Raw genomic sequence first — 23,693 nt, forward strand, 5'->3', positions numbered from 1 at the left:
CCCGCCCTGCCTCCTCAATAGCTGTGCGAACTGAGATAAGTGCCTTGGCCTCTCTGGGTCTCATTTGGCTTCTCTGGGCAGTGGGAAAGCTGAACGGGACCTTGCCAACATCACAGGGTTGCGTTCCAAGTCCCAAAGGAAGTAATGTGTGTGAAAGGGATTTGGGAAGGATAGAGAGCCACATAAAATGTCTGATGAGGCTTTACAAGCTCTGGGAAGTGTGGGAAATCAGGAAGTTCATCAAAGAGTTGATATGGATGCTGAAAGGATCAAAAGGAAAACTTCAGAGGACAGGCTGTAGGAACTGAGATTTGTCCATGTTAAACAGGAGAGGTCGAGGGCCGTATCCAGCCTGGGACTGGTTCTTATTCAAAACATCATGACGAACTTCTTTCATGTCTCCTGAAGAGAAAACAAAATAAAATGCATAAAAAAACAAAAAAGGAGTGTTTTCTATATCTGAAGAATGAATGTCTTGCAAGCGTGTTAAATACCAGAATGTGTTACTAAAGCAAGTTTGGTATTTTTTCTCTAATGGCTTTACAGGAGATTTGTACCTGAGTGTGGGTGGCTTAAATGTGATTCTGGCTGAAGATAAGGGAAGACACTACACTACAAACAGAGCTTTTCTTTCTTTCTTTCTTTCTTTCTTTCTTTCTTTCTTTCTTTCTTTCTTTCTCTCTCTCTCTCTCTCTTTCTTTCTCTTTTTCTTTTTTTGTTCTTGGAATTAAAGTCACAGGGATTTCCAGGCTCTAAGCTACATGAAGACAGGGAGTTTTGTTCACGGATGCATCCCAAGCACCCAGCACAGTACCTGGTGCATAGTAGGTACTTAATAAATCTTCACTGAATGGATTAACAGAACACCATGGCTTGTCCCAGCATTTGAAAGCAAGACCGCCCATCCCTATGTATTCCCTGGCTCTCTGGTTCCCCTACCTAAGCAGCCCCAGCCCCAGCCATCGTGGGCCGGCTTCCTGTCACAGCAACAGCTTTCAGACGCCAAGGAATTTGCACAGAGTGGCGGGAGTCAATCCCGTTCAACTGGCACCACGAAGCCTTTACCTGATGTATATATTGGGCTTCCGGATATCATTTTCCATTGCTTTGGTTTGGAGCTGCCGTTATATGACAGAGCTTCGAGATGAGAAGTCTGAAGCGCAGGAAAGGCAAGGAAAATAAGTCTTCTGTGAAGGCACCTTCCCCGGAGGATTTCTGAGTAACAGATGAGGGGGCTAAAATAGTCATTTTGGTCATGTCTTTGGTGTTTCTTGTTTCATAAAATCCAAACAATGAGAAGAAAGGATCTAAATTGTTCCGGTTTTCCTCTTTTTGAAGTTTCCATGGGCTGTTGCCTAAATAATCATTTTTTAAAAAAGATTTTATTTATTTGAGAGAGAGAGCACGAGCAGAGGGAGGGGCAGAGGGAAAGGGAGAAGCAGACTCCCCGCTGAGGAGGGAGCCTGACTTACAACCTGACCTAGGACTTACAAGGGGCTTTTTCCCAGGACTCCAGGATCATGACCTGAGCCAAAGGCAGCCACTTAACTGACGAAGCCACCCAGGCGCCCCGAACTAATCATATTTTTAAAGAGCAAACGTTCTAATTCTAAGAGGCTGAGAGTTGCCAGGTTTCTGGGGAGTCTCTGATTATGTGCTTACAAGGCCATTGACTGAATTGTTCTGTTACCCACTGGTGATCACACTGTAACCACAATATTCTCTCAGGCACGACAGCCCTTGAGCAAAAACATACATTCTAGTTAATTATTAGGATAAAAGAAGTCGCGTAACCCCGTCTCTGGGCCTCTATTTAGCATCAGGGAAGCAGACCTGCCAAGGACGCATTCCAAAGTCCCCAAGCCTCTGGGGGACACGTGCCCCAATCCCATCTTCAGATGAAAGGGAGTACACAGATCTGGACCACCTTCTAATGTGCAGGAGGGAGGCAACAGACCTTTGAAGGGCCTCAGGATTGGCGAACTGGTGAGAAGTTCAATTCAATTGTTGATGCGTCATCCCTGTGCTGGAATCATAGATGTCGCCTCCTCCCGTCCCACCCCAATCTACATTCAGCTCTATCACTAAAGGTCCAGCAACCTGCACAGTTGCTCTGGGAGACGACGATTGGGTTTGCAGTGCCTGCCCTGCTTTTCAGAACGTGTTCTTTCTCTCCCTTTGACTCACCATGATACTCTGGCCGATGGCAGAGCCTGGGCAGCAATGCCCAGGCCCATTGTAAAGATGAAGAATCTGAGGCTCAGAGAGGCGAAGTAGCTTGTCTAGTTACACAGGCTAGGGTAGGCCCCGGGAGCACCTGAGGACAGGCGATGGAGTCACGCTGCTTGGGTTCACATCTTGGCCTTTCCACTTAAGTAGCTCTGTGGCTTGGGTTTTTGTGACTCAGTTTCTTCATCTGTAAAATGAAAAGGGTAGTGATATCTGCTTCATGGTGTGGTTGGTAAGCTAAGAGATAAGGCAACATAGTCAGCAGAGTGCTTAGTACCCTTCAGTGCTTGCTCAATATTAACCATTATTATTATTAAGGATACTATTATTATGAGGAGATACCATGGAGCATGATTCCCAATCTAGTGCTTTTTCCACTACCCAGTGATGCACCCGGCAATGGTTCTGCCATTCTCACTCCCTCCAATCCTTTCCCTCTGCCCTCACCACCTTCCTCACTCAAGACGGTGAAAACTCAAACTCTCTTTGCAGACACTTTGGGCTTTCTGGTTGTTATTTAAAAGTCTAGGCAGGCATGAGGGCAGGGGACATGATGTCTCTACATCTTTGTGGTATCATCAGATATGGGGAAAGAATAGCCTATTTCCCAAGGCTGCCTCCCAAGGAGGCCCTGTTGCTTCCTCCCAGCAGCAACCACCAACCCAAGATAATGCCACCAGTCTGTGGCAGAGGTGGAACTGGAAAGGAGGATCTTGGGGCTCCTTACCCTGAATCCCTTCCACTCCCCAGCTGCATGCATTGCCCTGCATCTGTGACCAGTAGTCAGGCAGAGGGAAGAGTCAGGAAGGACGGAGGTTGGGCCTGCAAAGGGCTTCTGGGTCCATGTCTCCCCAGTGGTCCCCACTCCCAGCTGCCACTGCCTCAGTGGTACTCACTGTGCTGAGAACAGATGGTGGCAGCTTGGAACTTTCTGATTTAAACTTTCCCCACAGGGCCTATCTGATAAAAAAAAAAAAAAGCCCTTCAGAGGATGTTTTCTGGGGTCCTTGTCCTTGCTCTGAAGTCCAACATCTGGAGAAATCATTAGACGTGCGGTGCCATGGGCTGGGGAGAATTAGCTAATTAGGAGCTCTCCGACAAGATAGCATATGCAAATCTCAGATGGGCCAGGCCTCATTCCTCTCACTGCTGGGATGACTCTATCAGAACTCCGCTTGCTGGAGAAAAGACAGGGCACACACTTGGAGGCCCCTGCCTTCGGGGAATTGATGGAGTTGAAAGAGTAACAGCATAGAGACAATGTGAGACAAAGCAGGAGGCAAGTCCCGTACCTGGGTTACACGAAGGCCAGGGATGTCTCTCACGGAGGCCTGCCTGCAGATTTGCAGGTCACTGGCTAACCCACTCTCCCTAAATTTTGCATTTCTATCCCACACTTCTAAACCTCTGTGGAAAAACACCAGTATTATCATTATGCATTTTGATCTTCCTGGGGGGGAAAAGGTGTCATGTCAATTAGGTTATTATTAATGTGGAACTTGCTTTCGAAGTTTAGATGACGTTTTCCACAAAGGCACAGCTTGTTATAAATTGTGTGCCAATAATCGCTGTTTTCTGGGTTACCTTTTCTCCTTACAGCCGAAACCTGAAAGTCCTCAGTAATACTATCATCATTATTCTTGGAAGCTGGAACTCTGAATTTGAGAATAAATATCACAAATGCTTCATACATTAGTATTGGACGTATAGCTACTCTTCTTGCTTTTATCTGCTGCAGGTTGCTCTCTATCACGTGACATGCTTCAGAGCTGGGGGCTTTGGCAATTGAGAGAATAGAGTTCGTATTCTGGCTTGGCAACTTCCCAACTGTGTGAATTTGGGTAAGCTCTGTATCTTCCTGAGCCTTAGTTCCCTCGTCTGTGAAACGGGAAGAAATAGCCCAATTACGCACGATGGTTGTGAGGAATAAAGCAATGAACCTAGAAAATACAGTATACTATCTATCTACAAAGTAGATGTTCACTGATGGTAATAATTTAAAAGCTAACAATTAGTGAATACTTACTATGTCCCAAATGGTATGCTATGTGCTTTTCATATATCACTATATCTAATCCCCAATATACCCTATGAGATATGTATAATCATCTTTTCCCTTTTCATAGATGCATAAACTGAGGTACAGAGAAGTTATATAAGTTGTTTAAGAAAACACAGCCAGGTAATGTCAGAATTAGGATTTAAATCTAGGTCCTAGGATTTGAATCCAGGCTCTCTGGGCCTCCAAAGCTCATAATCTTAACCACAAGGAATGGTGGCCATTCTTGTCAAGATTATTAAGTTGAAATATGAAGTGTTGGATTTTTTCTCTTTTTGGTTTAAATGCTGCAAAATAACTATTCTGACAACAGATGCAGTTACTGGTCCCATCCCTTTCTCAACATAAAAACAAAGCTTATGTAGGAAGTCTGACACTACTTGGAAAAAGGAAAATTGCTTTCCATAACCTGGTAATGTAAGCAGGCTAGAGATAAGTGTATGAAAAAAAATCCGAGAATTCCCTAGTTATAGTGAACTTCATTTTTCATACACTTAAATGTACAAGCTGAAAGATTTAACATTTAAAGGCATAAAAAGGGGTGATTTGGAATGGAAGTTTTACTTAGAGGCTTTGTGACCAATCTGACAGACTATCACTTATTAACCTAGACCCCAGATTGATATGTATCTTGTCTTCAACAATTGTGATAAGTGATGCACTGGTTTACTTTTTATTTTTTGCCAGCAGTGGTAAAGTGATCAGTAGGTTTGACATGATGTGTTTATAACTAGAGAGGCTGTACTTCTTCAGTTTATTCATTTTCAATGGGGCAAAATTCACTTGGTCTGTCATTTCCTGATTGAGAAATAGACAACTAAGGAGTGTTATTTCATTAAGACTGTCACTGAAACACAATACTGATGTCAATAAGCATTTCTGTGTTCTCTCTTCTTGCTGAAATCTTGTTGGTATGTTCTCATTCGTTTGCAGAAGTTGAGCGGTAAAAAATAAAATCTCAAATGTTAAAATTAAAATGCCATTGTCATTAGCCAGAAAAGATAATAGAGAAAAAGGAGAGACCTTGAATAGGTTAAAATCTCTTGGGGGCTGGGGGGGAGTATGGCTTAGGGAGGGGCTTCCAAGGAGCCGGCTTGCATTGGCTAACCCTCAGCCCCGGTGTACTAGGTAGGGAATTCATCCTGGAGGTTTCCACCCACACTGGCCTTTCTTTATTCTACAAATACACTCTGCTTCCTCCCCCCTTAGGGCCTTTCCACACCTGCTTTTTCTCCTGGGAATGCTCTTTCCACTGACCTTTCCTCAATCCTTGCTCATCCTTCAGATCTTGGCTTAGAGACTTCCTCAATGTTCTAGGCTTGATTGGGTCCTTTGTCCTTTTCGTCACTGGGGTCAAACACTGTCATTGTTTGTGGTTGTATATCTGTGTGATTGACTGCAAGCTCCATGGGGGCAGGAACCAGGCCTGGTTTTAGGCACCACTGTATGCCCAGAGTTTGGCCTAGCGCTTGATACATAGTAGATGCTCAAGAAATATCTGTTGACTTGTGCTTGCTTTGGCAGCCCATATACTAAGAAATATCTGTTGACTTACTGATGGTTCACCCTTTAGGGTAAGCTGAGTATCCCCTGCTTAAGCCAGTGCTGCTACTGCTACAAAATGAGATCACAGTGGTCTTACTTCCTCCTCACCAGGGGATTTGTGCCAACAAAACACAATTTTGGTTGCAATACTTCTCCCAGGCATCTCAACAACGCTGACTGGCATAATCTGTACTTGGTTTATAGTCTCTGGGATTACCAGATGCCTAGTGAGATGCTGAATGCAGGGAATCATTTATCAGTTTTCTCGGCACACAGGGGCGCCTTTAAGAAAGGCCTCGCTGGATAGCAGAGTTGGCAATCAGCCTGATCTTCACTGAGATGCACATGTCCTATGCCATTAGAGTTCGGATCCATAATCTCATGTGTGTCTGCAGTTATGAGCAATTCTGACATCCCTTTAATTCCCACTCCGGTTGCTGGATTAGAATGGGAGTGAGTGAAAAGGATATTACAATAGGAATGGCCTCTGATGATGGTAAGAATATTTCTTAAAAAATCAAAATGCAAATGTTAACACATTATTTGTGATATGCCTCATGGCCGATTGTGATTCTCAGTCCACATCATGGGGAAAGAAGCTGGAAACCACTTACAGAGGGGACTCTGAGAACTAGCCAGAAGTCTCAGGCTGCCAACCTTGCTCTTCCCTCCCACCCAAATCCCCACTTGCAGGGGCAAGCCCACCAGATGCTCCTCTCCTTCCTTGCCCTTTTACTTTTGGGGTCTGGAATTCAGGACAAAGCACATCTGAATCTGGCATTAATAATCCTGACATATCTTGGAGTGCCCCATTTACTTGGGCAATTTGCCAACTCTATTTTAAAGAAAGACATTTATTTGTTTATGTTTTTTTTTTTTCAGGTTTTTTGGGGGGGTGATTTAAGAATCAATTTATTTGTAATTGGTTGGCTCTTTCAGTTTTTTGATCAGAAAAAGTTCAAGCGCCTAAAAGTAGAGGCGGTAGTACATCTCCATACTAACTGCCACATTCCCCCTTCCTTGCTTCTCTCCTCCCCAGCACAGTAGGGGTTCTGTAAACACCTGCGGAGTTTTTCCGGTCTCTACCTCTTTCTTTACTCACTTACTCCCTCCAGGAAGGGTACTGTGTGCTTGACTTCTCCTATTCCAGGGCCGATTAGTATGCTGGCTTTGTGCCAACCTGCTTACTCCATCCACAACATAGGTCTAGAGAGCCCAAGAATTCTAATTCTGCCTTCACCCTGGGGAGGAGTGTGTGTCCATGACGGTCCTGTGGCCCTTGCCCTTTGAAAGCCCTGACCTCAGCTTTCCTCTCCTCAGAAATGTCAAAGAAAAGAGATGAAGCTGGTGAAGGTGACCTGTTTCTTCTCTAGCGGGCCGAACCAGGCTCTCAGTCCTCAAAGAGCTGTTCCCTTTCCGGAGCTGGGTTTTCCCGAGAGAAGGAGGTAGCGATCCTCCGGAGCACTGTACTTGGAGTCAGAAGATCCGCTTGCAAGTTTGAACACCACCACTTAGCTGCGTGACTTTAGGCGAGTCACTTGAGCTTTCTTACTACTTACCACGGAGTGGCTGGCTTGAAATGAGTGTGCCTAGCCTTCGTTCCATTAGCATTCTTCTAAAAAGAAGAAAAGAAGAAGGTGGTTACAGGAAGTATCTACTGACCCGTTTCCAGCAGAGGTTCAGGGAGGGCCTCCCAGGACGGGCCCCAGGCGCCCTCCCGGGAGCCCGTGGAGCCTCGCGGCCGCTCTTCGTCACCCCTACCCCAGTCCACCCCAGGCACACGGCGGGCTTGACACGGTGCAGCTCTTGAGGGAGTTGTGAGTTGTTAGAAAGCTCCGGATAATTCCTGTGGGTCAGTCACTCCCACTTACTCTAATGTGCCTGTCAGACGGGCCAGGCAAGCCCGCCTCTCCTCGGTGGGGCCCCCTTTCCGGTCTCACCCCCAAACTCAGCATCCTCCTTCGGGAAGGGTAACAGCCGAGGACCGCATGTCTCCCCTATGCCAGGGCCGCCCCCAGCCTGCGTCCTGCCCTTTGCGCCCTTCTCAGCCGGCACGCGGGCGTCCAGGAGCTCCCCCTCCGGGCCGCGCGGAGTGGCCGCCGGCGGGGTTGGCAGCAGCGCCCACCGCGGGGCGGCCCCGGCGACTCGCCCGCCCATGTGCGTGGAGAGGAGCGAAGCTCTAGCAGTCGCCGCGCCCGCGCCTGCTGCGTGCGTGTTGGGTGCCTCACCTCCGAGGCCGGCGGGGGCCGTAACCCGAGTCTTGCTGCCACGACCCACATTTGCATAATTTGCCCCCCCCCATTTCTTTCGGACTCAAGGCTGGAGATGCGAGTCGGGCTCCCCTCCGAGGCGTCGTGTTGCCGGTGGTCAGCGCGGGGATCGCGGGACCGGCCGGAGCGCAGGCGGAGCGGGCTGGCGCACGTGGTAAGAGCGCAGCTTTCTTTTCTTTTCTTTTCCTTTTTTTTTTTTTAACGAAATGGGACTTTGCACGTTTACGCCGAGGGTGGGGTATCTACAAGGGCGCTAACGTCGCTGCGATTTCCTTCCTTTCCCTTTTATATTTATCTCCAATTGGAAAAAGAGCGCGCAGTGCGAGCGGTAAACTTTCCCAATTTTTTTTCTGGGCGTTTGAAGTCAGGAAGGTGGCCGGCCCCCCTTGAAGACGATTTCGCGGCGGGCAGGGGGAGACGCGACGCTTGGTCGGAGGAGCAGAAGCCGCTGCCGGCCCCCCCTCCCCGTGCCCGGCATCCCCCGCGTGCGGGGCTGGGTGGGAGCGGGCTGGCTGCGGCGGCGGCCGTGGCCGCGGCAGGTGAGCGGCTGGAGAGCCGCCTGCAGCGCCGCGCTTCCTCCACGGCGTGGCGTCGTGGCTCTCGCCCTCCCGGGCCCCCACGAGGCTGGGGCCGTCCCTGGCCGGGGGCGGGAAAGGGCTTGGCCAGGCCCCAGAAGCTGCCCCCGCGCTCTATCCCGGGTCTTGGCGGCTTTGGGGCGGGACAGAGCCAGGCCGGCGGCGGCACGCCGGCTTGGGCACCTGGGACCAGCCTCCCGCGGGGCCCGGACCAAGCCCGGAGCGCTCCGGCTGTGGGCCGGGAGGCGGGAGCGGTGCGTGCAGCGAGCCAGAACCCACCGCTTTCTGGACCTCGGAAAAGTTTTTAAAAAATTGCTTTGGGAACTAAACAGAAAGGTTTCCATCCGGGATAGTTTTCTTGTTTTTTTACTCAAAAAGGGAAACGCGTGTGGGGTGATGGCGGCTCGAAATTGGCATTAGCGACGCTGTTTGCTGTAACTCGGGACCTCGCTGGGCTCACCGAGGTGGCTCTTGGCGAGGCAAAGCAAGAGGATTCTTCCAAATGTGCGTGTTGTGGAGTAGGGCTCGGGGGAGGGCAGGGCGTACCCCCCCGATTGTAGGCTCTCGGGGGTCGGGGGCTGCCGGTCCGGCGAGAGAAGGTGAGGAGGGGTGTCATGGCAGAGCACCCTGTGCCGCAGCCCTCGGCGCGCTCGGCGGGCCGGGCACTCTGTTGGCTAGGCGGGCGCCCCGGCGCGCTGTCAACAGGGAGGTGTGTAGCGTAAGGTGTGCGAGTGGGTGTGTGAAGAAGGCAGCGGGGGCGGGAGTGTGTGTAGCGGAAGTGGAGCGTGTGTGAGTGTAAGAGTGTGTGTGTGTGTGCGCGTGTGCGTGGCGGGGCAGGGTGAGTGTCCAAGCCTCCATCTGGACGCCCCCACACAGCCGACCGCCCAGACGCGCCGGGAAGGGCGCCCGCTCAGCGCAGCAGCTGAAGGGGGGCGGGGAGCGCGCGGGCAGAGGAAGGGGGGGTGTCTCCGGCTGAGGATTTCTCTCGAAGCTCGCCGCAGTTATTCTGCTCCTCCTAGGGTCTACCTCCCCAGCCCCAAGATGCCCGAAATACTTAAACAAACAAACAACCCCAAACCTGTTCCGTTTTCGCTCCTGTATAAATAGAACAGACTTTCCAAAAAAGCAATACCGCATTCACTCTTATCACCAGCCACTTCTTTCCACCAAGTAATTCAGAAAAAAACAGTCAGCTTCCGTGAATGCATGCAGCTTTTTTTTTTTTTCTTCGCTGCCTCCTTTTGCTTGCGGTTTTGAGCTGCCAAGAAAGTGAGTAGGGGTTTGACTGTAGTGTCTCGGCTCCGCTCGGTTTCTTTCCGAAGTTTAATTTTCCGGAATGGCTCCCAAACAAGGGCTGGGGAGGCGGAGCCGCCGGCACCGGATCTTCGCCTTTTTTGGAAAGTCCCGGAGAACCGGAATTCCTCCCCGCCCGGGGAGGCCTCGCCGCAGCTAGGACCCGCAAGCTCTTCCCCGGTGGCCTGAGCCGGACTCGCGGCGCGTCCGCTCCCCGCTGGGCCGTGCGCCCTGGACAGGGACTGGGGCTTGGGCTGCGCGCCCTAGACCCCCGCGATTCCCTGCTGAGAGCCGGGAGTCGCGAGCCCGGCGGAGCCCGCGCTGCCGAGCCCGTATGCAAATCGGCCATGTGACGGCAAGAAGCCGCCTGGCCCAGCCCTGTTCCTCAGTCCATATATGGGCAGCGACGTCACGGGCATTGAGGACCTGCCCATAAATACTTACAGCAACACTTTCCGTCTAACCGAGAGAGCAGCAATTGATTAATAGCTCGGCGAGGGGACACACTGACTGTTATAATAACACTACACCAGCAACTCCTGGCTTCCCAGCCGGAACACAGGAGAGAGTCAGTGGCAAATAGTCATTTTTATGCTTTCTTAGAAAAAACAGCAACTTGTTTGCTAGTTTTATTTCTGTTGGATTTTTTTTGTGTGTGTGGTTGCTTTTAAGCGTGGAGGGCAAAAGGAGATACCAACTTAGACTCAGTCCAATCCCTCTCCAAAACGGCTTCTCTGACGCTCCAGGTAGAGAGGGAGTTGGGTCTCCAGGTTGTGCGAGGAGCAAATGATGACCGCCAAGGCCGTAGACAAAATCCCAGTAACTCTCAGTGGTTTTGTGCACCAGCTGTCTGACAACATCTACCCGGTGGAGGACCTCGCCGCCACGTCGGTGACCATCTTCCCCAATGCCGAACTGGGAGGACCCTTTGACCAGATGAACGGAGTGGCCGGAGGTAAGCCGCATGTTCCCTTCGCGGGCCGGGACCCACGCGGCTCGAAGGTGGTGGGTGGGGTGCGGTGCGTTTGCAGGACTTTGGAGGAGAGGGTTGGGGCGCGAGGTGGACGGTGTTGACCGAACGGGGTGCAGGAGAAGCCCGCGGGAGCAAGGACCCGATCGCTGGAGCTGAGCGCGCGGGCAGATGCACCAGGTCGTCAGCGAGCGGCCGTGCGTGCGCCGCGGCGCGCCCAGCTCCCGGCGGGCGCAGGGATTAGAGTAGAAGAGGTGCCGCACCAGGCGTCGGGCTTGTGCCGGCTCGTGGGCCGGCGGTACCCAGGCCTCCCCTCTCCCGGGGCAGGGACAAAGTGACGAGAAAGTTCGGGGCTCCGGAGGAGAGCTGGAGAGCCGAGCGGCGGAAAAGCGCCAGAGGAAAGCGTCCGCCGCTCCCTCCCGGGCAGAGCCGACCCCGGGAAAAATCTCCGAGCGCTTTCCGGGAGCGGCCAGAAGGAGCGCCCCCACCTGCGCGCCGCCCGTGAAGTTGAGGGGGTTGGCGAGGCGGGAAGAAGGAGGAGGAGGGCGGGCAACGGCGGGAAGCGGCCCCCTGGCTGCGGAAGGAGGCCCGCGGGGGCACCCGCGCCGCTGGTTTCCTTGGCGATGCAGTGGAAAGTGGTCCCCTCGCGGCCCCCGCTCCTTCCTCGAAGCTCCGCCACTGGCCTTGGGTTGGGGCGTGCGGGTGTTGGACAAGGCTGAGAAGGTTGGGAAGAGGAGGAAACCTATAGATTCCTTCCACTGCAGCGCCCCATACCCTCCAGCAGCCGTCAGCTGTAGCGCAGCTTGGAGAGGGAGGGAGGGAGGGAAGGCACCGCGGATGGGTAGCAGCCAGGAAATCACTGATCTCCTCAGGCTCCCCTCTCTCGGGCGGCACTGGCTGGGATCAGTCTCCTGGTTAGTGTCTGTTAGCCCCAGCCGTGGGACCCCCAGACAAAGGAGAGGGAGAGAAGTTCCAGGCAGATGGGGAATTTTTTAAATATTGTTGTTGCTATTATTGGGTGTGTTTATTGGGGACAAGAGCCACAGATGGCTGTGTGTGGGGGTTGGGAGTAGCTCATCCTGCTTTCCTGGAGGTAGTTTGAGTCCCAGACTGTCACTGGCTGCCAGTGGGCTCCTGGGCTGCCCTCTTCTTACTGTCTCTGGGCTGCAATTTTCCCACCTGTTGGACTCTGCCCCCAGCTCTACTGTGCTAGGATCTTGGGATTTGGGAATGGACCCATGTTTACAGGGGATGACAAGGGATACTTGGCTGCATTCTCATTGCTCCACCTCCATTCTTTCTATTCCTTCCCCAGATGGCATGATCAATATTGACATGACTGGAGAGAAGAGGTCCTTGGATCTCCCATATCCCAGCAGCTTTGCTCCCGTCTCCACACCTAGAAACCAGACCTTCACGTACATGGGCAAGTTCTCCATTGACCCCCAGTACCCTGGTGCCGGCTGCTACCCAGAAGGCATCATCAATATTGTGAGTGCAGGCATCCTGCAGGGAGTTTCCTCCCCAGCTTCGACCACGGCCTCGTCCAGCGTCACCTCTGCTTCCCCCAACCCACTGGCCACAGGACCCCTGGGTGTGTGCACCATGTCTCAGACCCAGCCTGACCTGGACCACCTCTACTCTCCACCGCCACCGCCTCCTTATTCTGGCTGTGCAGGAGACATCTACCAGGACCCCTCGGCATTCCTGTCAGCAGCCACCACCTCCACCTCCTCCTCTCTGGCCTACCCACCACCTCCTTCCTACCCCTCCCCTAAGCCAGCCACGGACCCTGGTCTCTTTCCCATGATCCCAGACTATCCTGGATTCTTCCCAACACAGTGCCAGAGAGACCTACATGGTACAGCTGGCCCAGACCGCAAACCCTTCCCCTGCCCTCTGGACTCTTTGCGAGTCCCTCCTCCACTCACTCCACTCTCCACCATCCGCAACTTTACCCTGGGAGGCCCCAGTGTTGCGGCCACAGGGCCAGGGGCCAGTGGAGGCAGTGAGGGACCCCGGCTGGCTGGTAGCAGCTCAGCCGCCGCTGCCGCCGCCTATAACCCACACCACCTGCCACTGCGGCCCATTCTGCGGCCTCGCAAGTACCCCAACAGGCCCAGCAAGACCCCAGTGCACGAGAGGCCCTACCCGTGTCCAGCAGAAGGCTGTGACCGACGCTTCTCCCGCTCGGACGAGCTGACCCGGCACATCCGAATCCACACGGGACACAAGCCATTCCAGTGTCGGATTTGCATGCGTAACTTCAGCCGCAGTGACCACCTCACTACCCACATCCGCACCCACACTGGTGAGAAGCCCTTTGCCTGTGACTACTGCGGCCGCAAGTTTGCCCGGAGTGACGAGAGGAAGCGCCACACCAAGATCCACCTCAGACAGAAGGAGCGCAAAAGCAGCGCCCCCTCCTCATCCGGGCCTGGGGCCTCCTCGGCCTCATGCCCCGGAGGCTCGCAGGCTGGGGGGCCCCTGTGCGGCAGCAACAGCAGCACTATCGGTGGAGGGTCCCTTGCCCCTTGTTCCTCTCGGACCCGGACACCTTGAGAGGAGCCTCAGGCTGACACACCAGCTCCTTGAGGCCCCGGAGGCCCTTCGTCCACTGGTCCACTCGAGCTGCACAACAAACACTACCACCCTTTCCTGCCCCTCTCTCCCTTCCTTGGGCAAAGGGCCTTGGTGGAGCCCAGCACTGTCCCCTTTTCACTTAGAAGCAGGTCCTTCCCAAAACTTTGCCCACTGTAGTCTCTCTTAGGTGAGTTGACGATCATCACCCCAACGTAATGGGTAGGCTCGGAAAGGGGTTGGGAGGGGGCCCCTGGCCTAGAGGGCTGAGGCCTGACCCTGCTTTAAAGGGTTGTTTGACTAGGTTTTTGCTTTCCCCTCTCTCATATTTTGTCCCATTACAGGATTTTGACTCTGGATGTCAGAGTTGATTTGAGACTTTTTCTACAGTAGGTTGGGAGATGCTGATCCCTTCAGGTGGGGGCAGCAGAAAGAAGCAAAGCTGATGTGCACTTTATGGCTTGGGACTGATTTGGGGATGCTGTACAGTGAATGAAGCATGGCCTTTATGCTGCATTCTGTCGCCCTAGAACAGTGAATCAAAGCTTATCTAGTCGTTCTAACCCTTTAAGCAATATGTATTATAAACTCAAAGAACGGAAGTGCAATGTGATGGGAGGGACATAGCAATATCTGCTCCTTTTTGAGTTGTTTGAGAAACGTAAAGACTATTTTTTCAGTGTATATCCACTCAGATTTTGTGTATTTTTTGATGTGCACTGTTCTCCAAGTTCTGAACCTTTGGGAAAAAAAGTAAAGCATTTATGATCTCTTGAAATGAGTCAGAAGTTAACTTATTTAAAGGGGGATGTACATATATTCTCTGAAACTAGGATGCATGCAGTTGTGTTGGAAGTGTACTTGGTGCCTTGTGTGATGTAGACAATGTTACAGGGTCTGCATGTAAATGGGTTGCCTTACTATGGAAAAAAAAATCACTCCCTGGGTTTAGTATGGCTGTATATTTCTGCCTATTAATATTTGGATTTTTTTTTTTTAGAAAGTATATTTTTGTATGCTCTGTTTTGTGACTTAAAAGTGTTACCTTTGTAGTCGAATTGCAGATAAGAATGTAAATAATATTACTGGAGCTGACTTGTTTGGTTATTAGCTCTTAATAGTTGTGGAAATACAAATGATTTATTCTAACACAAAACCACTAACTGAAGTTCAGATAATGGATGGTTTATGACTATAGTGTAAATAAATACTTTTCAACAATATTTTTGCTGCAGAAATCATTTATGAAGGATTTCCTGGGAGGGAATTCCATGGTTATCCAGTGGGTTTTAGTGCTTTGACCAAGCCAGGATCTCTGCTTGCCTTTCAACACCAGCCCGGTCACCCCCAAAGCAATCTCCATTCATAATCAAACACTAGTGTTCCGGGGATTTCCCCCATGCATTAGTGTAAAAGCGGGGAGGCGTTGTTTTGACTCATTGTTCCGTCCTCTATAACAGCCTATAGCTTCTCTTGGCTCCTGAGTGGGCTCCGGAAAATAAATACTTACAAACAAGTGCCCACTCGGAGACTACACATTTGTGGCTGCTTTCAGAACCCTGACCAAGGCCAGGAACTCAGACGAGATGTGGCTTTGTGGAAAGTGTGGTGGCGTGGTCAAGCTGGAAATGACTTTTAGGTTCCAGGATTAGTCTCATGACCACAGAAAACTTTTTGAAAAGTGCTATCACCTCTTCAGATCAAAAATGCACTCAGACACTGCTGAAGACAGCATTAATGGGTTGCCAAAGGAATTACCCCAGGACTCATTTCTCTCTAGTCTTCTCTCCCTGATTACCCCTATTTGGAAGGATCACTAATCTGCCATAGGTTTGGTGGGTCTAGAGACTATCAAAATACCCAGCTCATTAGATAAGATGGGTGTACAGCAGCCAAAGAAAATCTCAAAGGAAGACACCCTTTCTTTAATAGGCAAATTAAATAGGCATATACGGGCCTCCATGGTACTGGATAATGACTTGCAAAAGAATACACTACAGGGTTCATTTTACTGCAAGCCCTTTGTAGTGATTTTAAAATATAACCCCAACAATTTATCTACCTGTCATACAAAGTAAATGGGTCGGGTCTCTGTGAAGTTACTGGTACTCTAAAATTGGGCCTCAGGATCATTTCAGTTCACCCACAGCTTCTGGATCTTCACACAAGCATAACCTGTTGGAATACTCACTGTTCAGCTCTATCCTCTGAAAATGGTCATGTTTGTCCTTTGCCACTGTTAGCCGCCTTCATACGTGGTGGATACTCGAAGGCCTTTATTTTAGAACAGCAGACGGCACCAGCTACTGTGTCCTCAGAGCACTGGAATTTTGAGATCTAACTTGTGGAGGTAATTAATCCTTTTATTTCCTCTCTTTCCCTATTTCAAAGATACAGAATATCTTTCTGTAACTGCGAAATAGAAATTTCTAAACTTCAGTGCCAGGTTGTTCTAGTGACTGGTGTTACTCCATTAGATTCATATTTCCTAGTTTGTCAGCATATTATCATCCTTGCTTGGCTAATTTTGTTAAAATATGTATTAAACAATGCCACATTTTGATAATTATGTGTTTTTAATGAATACTCCCCTCCTACCAAAATTTCATTATATTAAAATATAGTACACCTAAGTTTAAGAAGATCTAGAATTGTCTTGCCAATTTAAATTTCAGAACACCTTTAATCAAGATGATGTAAACAACTTTATAAAGCAGGACTAAAAAAGGCTTTTAAGAAGTCATTTTTAAAAGAGTAAGATTAAATATTTTGATGGTAGTCAAATTGGTTACATAACCATTTTCACCTTGCTGTGGGCTTGAAGTGGCATAACATACCATAAGGAACACATCTTGGTGCTTTTTCACAGACAACTTGGTGACTTTTACTTGATTTTAACATGTTAGATCCATCTTTAATCAGATTTTACCCTCAGCTTGAAACATTCAGGGTACTGTCATGCAAGTGCCTCATTTTTTACTTTGCTCAAGAAATAAAGCATATAAAGCTAAGTCTGCTCCTTCTTACATTCAGTATGCCTTATTGAATAGTATTTCTGATGGTACAGCTGTTACTGGGGATTCTTATTAAAAACAAACTTCTGGGGTCACCTGGGTGGCTCAGTTGGTTAAGCATCTGCCTTTGGATCAAGTCATGATCCTGCGCCCCGGCACTGAGCCTGGCATCAGGCTCCCTGCTGAGCAGGGAGTCTGCTTCTCCCTCTGCCCCTCACCCCGCTCATGCTCAATCTCTCTCTCAAATAAATAAATAAAATCTTAAAAAAAAAAAAACTTCTGGAGTTAATTGCTTAAAGATCATAATGCATTTGCTATGGTTCACTGCATATTAAAAAAAGGTCTATTAAACCTAAATAAGGTCTTCAATTATTCATAAATCAGTGTATTTAAATACCAACTGCTAATGAAATTAAGCCAAACTGTTTGATATATATTAAAAGTGGCTGTAGTTGATATTTTAACTGGTGGGAATGAATGGTCAGCATCATCAAGTACTTATGATGCTGCCATTCCAAACTGCAATTAAACTTTACAGAAAAAGTAAAGATAAGAAATAAAGTCCAAAGATTCTTTCCTTCATGGATAAAAGTATGTTTGTTTTCTTGCACTAGTTTATTTTCCTTAGCTTAAATATAAAGGGACTATTTTCTGTTGTAGCAAAATAACATGATTAGACAGTTTCAGATGCGTTTTCAATCAGATTGTTTCAAAGCTCACTCTCAAGGAAAGAGACTATAAGTTCATAGTATTACTTGGGCTTTAGAATCTGCAGAAAGCCACCGGTTTTCAATACAACATAATCCTACTGTATAGACTAAATCTTTAATAGTAATTAAAATGTAGACATCATAGTATTTTTCTTCTCCATTTTGCAATAATCAAAAAAGATTTACCTCTAAACAATTTCAAACATGCCTTTATTTTCCATAAGTACACTGATTTTAATCCAGAAATGTAAACATCTCTGGATCTGAAAACTCAGTATGTATCTGGGGCTTAACAAATGATTTCCTTGACAGTAGACGCTTCATTACACTGAAATGATCAGTGGCTGGCTTGTTTGTAATCTGGAGTTCAGGATTCAAACTTGGAGGGTTACAGGAGTGGCACTGCCCTCAGGTTAGAGTTGAAGAGTAATGGGTTGAACCCTGAATTAAAGACATACTGCTTTGCTGAGCAGTAAAGCTAGGGCACAAGACAGTCACTGGGATTAGATGAGCAGTAAGAGTCTTCCTGAGATGCCAAGGCTGAGGCACCTACAAGGGAACAATGCAAAAGGAGGAATAAAAGGTATGGATTTCAGAAGAATTTAAGGTCAATTAGTCTTAAAAGTTCAGAGAACCCACTCCTGTTGACAAGTATTTCTTTAAAACAGGCCCAAGATTTTCATTAATAAACAGCAGTTAGTGTAAACTCAACCCATGCAAATCAAGCTTTGTAAAAAGTCAATTCTTATAAAGTAGTAGGTAGGTACACCGTATTCTCCATTAATATAACTGGCTTTTGATATAACCAGAGAATAAAAAAGCTTTAGGAGTATTGAGATGGACATCTCACTCATGAGAGGCAATTATTGCATGTTATTCAACAGAAAAGTGGTTAGTATCATTGTGCTCATTAGTCTGTGTAGAGGAAGACAAATTTTTCCCACAGCTGTTATATAGTCTATATTGCAGGAATATATGGAAATACAACAGCAGCACATCAAGTCAGTCATGACCAACAGTTTATGCAGAGAGGTGACAGCTTTGCTGCACCACATTTTGTATTTATATTAAGAATATTCTTTCCTTAGTGGCTCACTGAAACAATTTGTTTTCACCATTAGTTTCCTCAGAATTTATTAGTGAACAAAAAGTTTCACCGTTCTTATTGAACTAAATTAGAGATATATTGCTATTTTGGCCTGCAACAATTTCAGTTATTCTTTTGAAAAGCACCTTAGTTTTTTTTTTTCATTCAACTTGTTTGTACTTGAGAACTTTTAAAGTTTGGAAAAACAATTCCTCCCTTATTACTGTCCTACTGCCAGAATGAGTTTTTGTTGGTTTAATGTACGCCAGGTTGTATTATAGCATATATATCACTATAAATAATCTTTAGAAGTTAATCATCTTTTGGCTATAATTCAGAACAGGTAGGTATGTGATTGGTAACCATTCACATTCATTACTGTGCTATTAAAAAACCCATTTTGTGAACACTTTTCTAAGAAAATCATCATTTGCATATCTAGGATTATTTTTAAGCTGAATGGCATTAAGAACGGCTTTAAACTGTCCCCAAGGCATATTGAACTATACCAGAATGTGAAGCTACCATAAAACAATGTTAGCAAATCTGGAAGAAATGCTTGGCATTATGCCTGTCTCAGGTTTTACAACAGAGTGGCATTTCGCATTGAATAAGCATCTTTTTTGTTAAAAAAAAAAAAAATCAAGAAATTTGCCTTTTTATTCTATTTAAAAATTTGGGAATAGACCTTCATTCTGTGCCATAGTAACCCACTGTGCGCAAAGAGGCAAAGGCACATACTGTTTCTCTACAGGGTCAACACTTTCCGCCAATAGCAAATCTCCCTTTATTACAGACCTTAGAACTGGATTGCCATTTGGGCAAGTCAATCAAGAGGGCTTAGACAACAGCTGGGCAGATTTTAACGTGTTTATTTCTACAGTTTGTTTTTATTAAAAGTGTTGTGAAAAAGGAATCCTATAAATAGTAAAAAGGGGAAATAATAGTGCTCCATAGCCTGAAGCAAACGGTGTAAATACATTTGTAAACAGGTAAAGTTGCTGAGCTTACTAAAAGGACAAAAATTAAACTAGTTACAGATAGCACAACTGTTTAAGAGGTTAGGAGGTGTTTTGTCCCAAGTTGGTGCTCTAAAATGGCCAGCAGTATAGTAATTCTCTATTCTGTAGCCTTGATCATCTGTGCCTTCTCTCTTCCTATAGAAAACCACACTGGATGAAACAAGCACTGGCTCTCTACTGTTTTGAAGAGTTTTGAGAACACTGCCACCAAAATAACACAGCTGGAACCACCGGCCTTCTGGAACATTAGAGCTCCTGAGAGAATTTGAAACAGTCATCAACATTTTTCTCTATTTTTGCAGGAAAATACTGGAAGTAAATAGGGGCATGGAATTCAACAGCTGGCTTGGAGTGTTTTACATTCAGTTGTTTGGAAGCATACTGATTCAGCTCCTTTGAATCTTCTTAGAAAACAGAATTACTCTATCACCTCTTAAAGCACGTTAAGACAAAAAAAAAAAGTCATTTGAGGATAATATAGTTTTTGCATTAAAGGTCAATCTGCAACAAGAAATCTGTTCAACTCACAGATCTGGAGACTCACGGGGAAGATAAGCTGTAAGTGACCATTTGTCACTGAGATACGCAGGTGCTGAATTTCTTAGTAGATGCTGCCAGAGTAAACCAGATGTGGCTACTGGGCAGGGGGAGGAAAGAAATTAAATCTTGTCCTCTACATGCATAGTTGTTTTGGGGGTGATGCCCCAACTCTGGAAAAAAGATCTAATTTCCACAACGAATTAATTAGGCAGCACAGCTCACTTTAAATAGTAGCTCATCTTTCTAAGCCTAGTTCTTACCAATGACTTGAACTAAAAATTCAAACCACTGGGTCATGCAGTCAATAAGTTAAAACTATAACAATAAGTAAAAGGGCATTAAGATATGAGTGGAAAACAAACCCTATTTACCCGGGGAAGGGGGGGGGGTGGGAGCATTTAGTGTATTTTGTGTAGGATAAGGAACAGAAAAAAGAATATTTTCATTATGGCTTTAGGATGGAAGCGCTTCAGATAGTCCCCTACCCCCCTTCCCCCAAATCAAAACCCCGGTGGCAGTGACAGAGCCAGGAAACAACATAGCCTACCAGCCTTCCCCACCCCCTAACCGGGCCCCGTGGCTGCACTCCAGGCGCCCGTGCTTCCCACGGCTCCGGAGGAAGCGGCTACAGCCCATTCCAGTAGATCCAACGCCCAGGCCCGGGGGTAGGGAGAGAGCCCTTATGGTGGGTCGCGGGCAGCGAGGCCCAGATGTGAATAGAGCACGTCTTCAGCCCACAGCAACTAGGCGCCAGCGGCTTCAAGGGAAGACTTTGGGCCCTGGATAGGGCTCCCCCTCGCACCAGAAGTCATCGGCTTGCGGGGTCTCCAGGAGCCACACCTCTCGGGGCAGGTCACAGGCCGAGGCGGAGGCCTCCTTGTCCCTGACGGGCTCCAGCACCCGGTAATAATGGCAGTCCCGGCCATCGTCGGGGTCATAGGGCGGGGCCAGAATGTCCAGGAAGGCGGCGGGTCCGTCCACAGCGTCGATCTGGTGCAGGTTGTCCTGGTGCGGAGTGAGGACGCAGGGGCCGCTGGCCTCGGTGTACTCCGCCCGCGAACGCAGCACGCCCGGCCGCACGGCGTCCCGCTCCCGGGCCTGCAGCGGTGGCTCGAACTGCTGCTCCGGCGGCGGGGCCCGCGGTTGTTGCCCGCCGCCCGCCTCCACTTTGTCCATGCAGCTGATGCGCACGGTGCCATAGAGCACCTTGAGCATGCCGTGCATGCCCGGGTGGTCGTGCAATGGGATGGACGTGCCGCTCTTGAGCAGGAACACGCCGAGGCTGAAGCCGTCGGTTTCGTAGATGTGCATGTAGGTGACCGGCGGCAGGTTGGGTGGCAATGGCTGCAGCGTGGCCTTACGCGGGGCGATGTTCAGGTCCTCGGCGCGGACTTGGGTCAGCAGGTTCTTCAGCTTGCTCAGGTTCTCCGGGAAGCCCTGCGGCATCGAGGCTTCGGGGCTCGGAGCCGCGCCGAGGTCGGAAGCGCTGCGGCCGCCCCCGCTGCCCCGGAAGGTGAGGCACGCCTGGCGGGCGATCCGTTGAATCAGGGAGGCCATGTTGTCTCGGGGCATGCTCGGCTGTTCCTCCGCGTGCCGAGGCCGGCCCCCGCCGCCCCCTGCTTTCCTCCGCCCCTTGCGGTCTCCCGCGGCCGCCAGGGCTGCCCGCAGCCCGGGGCGAAGCTAGAGGCCCCGCAAGTACCGGTCTTTCGGGCGCGCGGCACTGCCGCGGCCAACCTCAGCAGCCTCGCGCCCGCAACAGCCCGGCGCACCCGCCCCGCACCTCCGGCGAGCGCGCACGCGCACGACCCACACGCCGCACTCACGCCGGGGGAGCAGGTACTGGCCGTGCGGACAGTGGAAGGCTTTGCATTACGCCCGACGTTCCATTCAAGTGGCCCACACCTACGACGGTGGCCGGGCGCTCGGGCCGTCTTACTGAGCATGCTGGGACTTGTAGTCCGATATTACGGAGGAGGTCTGAGTTTCCTTTGTCAGCTGGAAAAGGAAGGATTGGATTTGATTCTTACAAAGCGCACTTCTTTACGATTCCAAGGTGGTTGCTTGTTTGAAAAAAGGTGAATTGGGGCACAAGAGAACTAGCCAGTTGACTACAACTCCCGGCACCCCCAGTAGGCTGAAGTGACGCACTTCCGGCAGCTGGCCGGTGGCGTGGTGGAGTCTTGGCCACCGCGTGGAACAGTGCAAGAGGGTCGTTAACCTTCTGGCGCCGCTCGGTCCTGTTCCGCCCAACAGGGTCGCTTTTCTCAGACTCTACCCTTGGAAAGGAGGCTGTTGAGTTAACTCTATGTCTTCCTGGCCACCTAGGCAGCACTGTCTGTCACGGAGATTACTGGACAGCACTTTCGTAATTTTCCAAGTTTGGGAGATGAGAGAGGGTCGAGGCAGTCCCTAGTGATCACGATTCCTCAGCACAGCCGTCCCCAGCTGTTGTTTGCATCAGGGTATGATGACGTTGCTCTTCCGGTTACAGAGCACAATAGTTTTGCTGGGATTCGAGAGGCCATTTGCTGTGGCCAAGGATTGTGTATACTAAGGGTTATCAAACCATGGTTTGCCAAAGAAGCACCTGGTTGGGAGGGGAGGGAGGGAGGGGCCTTTAAAAAATACAGATTACTGGTCTAGAAATTGATTCACTAGATGATTCTGAGGCATCTTATGAGCAACAGTGGTGTGCGAGAATCAGGCAAGCTGTTGGCCTTAACCTTACCCTGAGTTTGAAGTACTTTTGGACTTCCAAAGCGGAACATGGGCTTCTTGTTCGTTTTGTAATTGGAGTGGTTCTGTAAATCCTCTCCAGCTGAAAAAGGCATGGTTTTTTAGTGGGCTGTGTAACCCATCTAATGGGCGCTCAGTATATGCTAGGCACTCTATACCTAATGAATATTACACTATTTAATCCTCATAGCAACTCTTTAAAAGGTGGGCATTATTTTTCCCAGCTTGCAGTTGAGGGAATAAGTTGCACAAGGTTAGTAAGGAATGGGCAGGGCCTAAGCAGTGCAGAAAATGTACAGTTAAAAAAAAAAAACAGTTTGAATTGGTGTTAAAAGCACTATATGTGGAGTCAGGATATTGGTTTTCCAACCTACTGTGCTACTTACAGTTTGTATGTCTTTAGGCAGATCTTACCCTTTTAGGTCCTCAGTTTATTCACTTGTAAAATGATGGGGTTAGGGTAACAGTCCTTTTGAACGGGAGTTACTCATCAGAAGCCCCTGGGAAACTTTATAAAAATAAAGAGTTGGAGGTCATACCCCAGAGATTCTGATTCGGAAGAACTAGTGTGAAGCCTAGAATTTTTTTCTAAGGTGCTGCCCAAGTGATTCTTAATTATCAGCCCAGTTTGAGAATCACTGCTGGATCTGTAAATAGTGAACCAGTTCTTACTATTTGTTGATTTTGATTAAGACGGTGATTATTTGTTATAGAAAGGACTCTTGATATTTATTTGTTCTTCAGAGTTACCATGCCATTGTTAAGGTGTTTAAATTATACTGTCAAAGTTCACCATTAGTGAAATCCCATGCAATCTTTTTCTAAAGTGAGGAGTAGTTAAATTAAGAAGAATCCCCTGTCTTTATTTACAAATCTGGGTTTTTATTTATTGGTTTTGCTTCTGTTAAGGTATAATTAGTGGGAGGTGTAGACTCTATAGAACACAGACTTTAGTAACATATAGATGTATTTAATTTTCGAATCTGTCACTTCTTAATAGTTACCTGTACTTATTAACTGAAGCTCATCTATGAAATGGGATAATAAGATACATGTGTAAAAA

General features: G+C 48.6%; 2 protein-coding genes and 1 long non-coding RNA gene across 4 annotated transcripts; 1 reads left to right on the forward strand and 2 right to left on the reverse strand.

The window, feature by feature from the left end:
* Positions 1-2,335: 2,335 nt before the first annotated feature.
* LOC148162178 (uncharacterized) lies at positions 2,336-9,841 on the reverse strand. Its single transcript, XR_015767125.1, has 3 exons — positions 9,757-9,841; positions 7,393-7,448; positions 2,336-2,416 (listed from the first exon to the last, which is right to left on the reverse strand). It is a non-coding gene; the product is annotated as an uncharacterized LOC148162178 (long non-coding RNA).
* On the forward strand, positions 8,159-14,742 carry EGR2 (early growth response 2). 2 transcript variants are annotated; one of them, XM_028124019.2, is made up of 3 exons: positions 8,159-8,257; positions 10,818-10,926; positions 12,257-14,742. In XM_028124019.2, the coding sequence occupies exons 1-3, from the start codon at positions 8,159-8,161 to the stop codon at positions 13,501-13,503; spliced, it is 1,455 nt and encodes a 484-aa protein (XP_027979820.2). In that variant the 3' UTR covers positions 13,504-14,742. The 2 variants fall into 2 exon arrangements, with proteins under 2 accessions (XP_027979820.2, XP_087876185.1); XM_088020059.1 differs by lacking the exon at positions 8,159-8,257 and adding an exon at positions 9,102-9,182.
* A 2,684-nt stretch (positions 14,743-17,426) lies between these two features.
* Positions 17,427-21,845, reverse strand: ADO (2-aminoethanethiol dioxygenase). Its single transcript, XM_028124014.2, has one exon. The coding sequence runs from the start codon at positions 21,464-21,466 to the stop codon at positions 20,654-20,656; it is 813 nt and encodes a 270-aa protein (XP_027979815.1). The 5' UTR covers positions 21,467-21,845; the 3' UTR covers positions 17,427-20,653.
* Positions 21,846-23,693: the final 1,848 nt, after the last annotated feature.

This window comes from Eumetopias jubatus, unplaced genomic scaffold (assembly GCF_037043125.1).
Source record: "Eumetopias jubatus isolate StellerSeaLion01/CBP00866 unplaced genomic scaffold, mEumJub1_p1.0 scaffold_17, whole genome shotgun sequence".
NCBI lineage: Eukaryota > Metazoa > Chordata > Mammalia > Carnivora > Otariidae > Eumetopias > Eumetopias jubatus.

What these genes read in the sequence shown, in the direction of transcription:
- EGR2 (XM_028124019.2), top strand. Translation starts at nt 8,159, where the DNA reads ATGCGAGTCGGGCTCCCCTCCGAGGCGTCGTGTTGCCGGTGGTCAGCG. An exon ending in GGAGCGGGCTGGCGCACGTG is followed by an intron (nt 8,258 to 10,817) that starts GTAAGAGCGCAG and finishes TTTGTGCACCAG; the next exon opens with CTGTCTGACAACATCTACCC. An exon ending in GATGAACGGAGTGGCCGGAG is followed by an intron (nt 10,927 to 12,256) that starts GTAAGCCGCATG and finishes TTCCTTCCCCAG; the next exon opens with ATGGCATGATCAATATTGAC.
- ADO (XM_028124014.2), bottom strand. Translation starts at nt 21,466, where the DNA reads ATGCCCCGAGACAACATGGCCTCCCTGATTCAACGGATCGCCCGCCAG.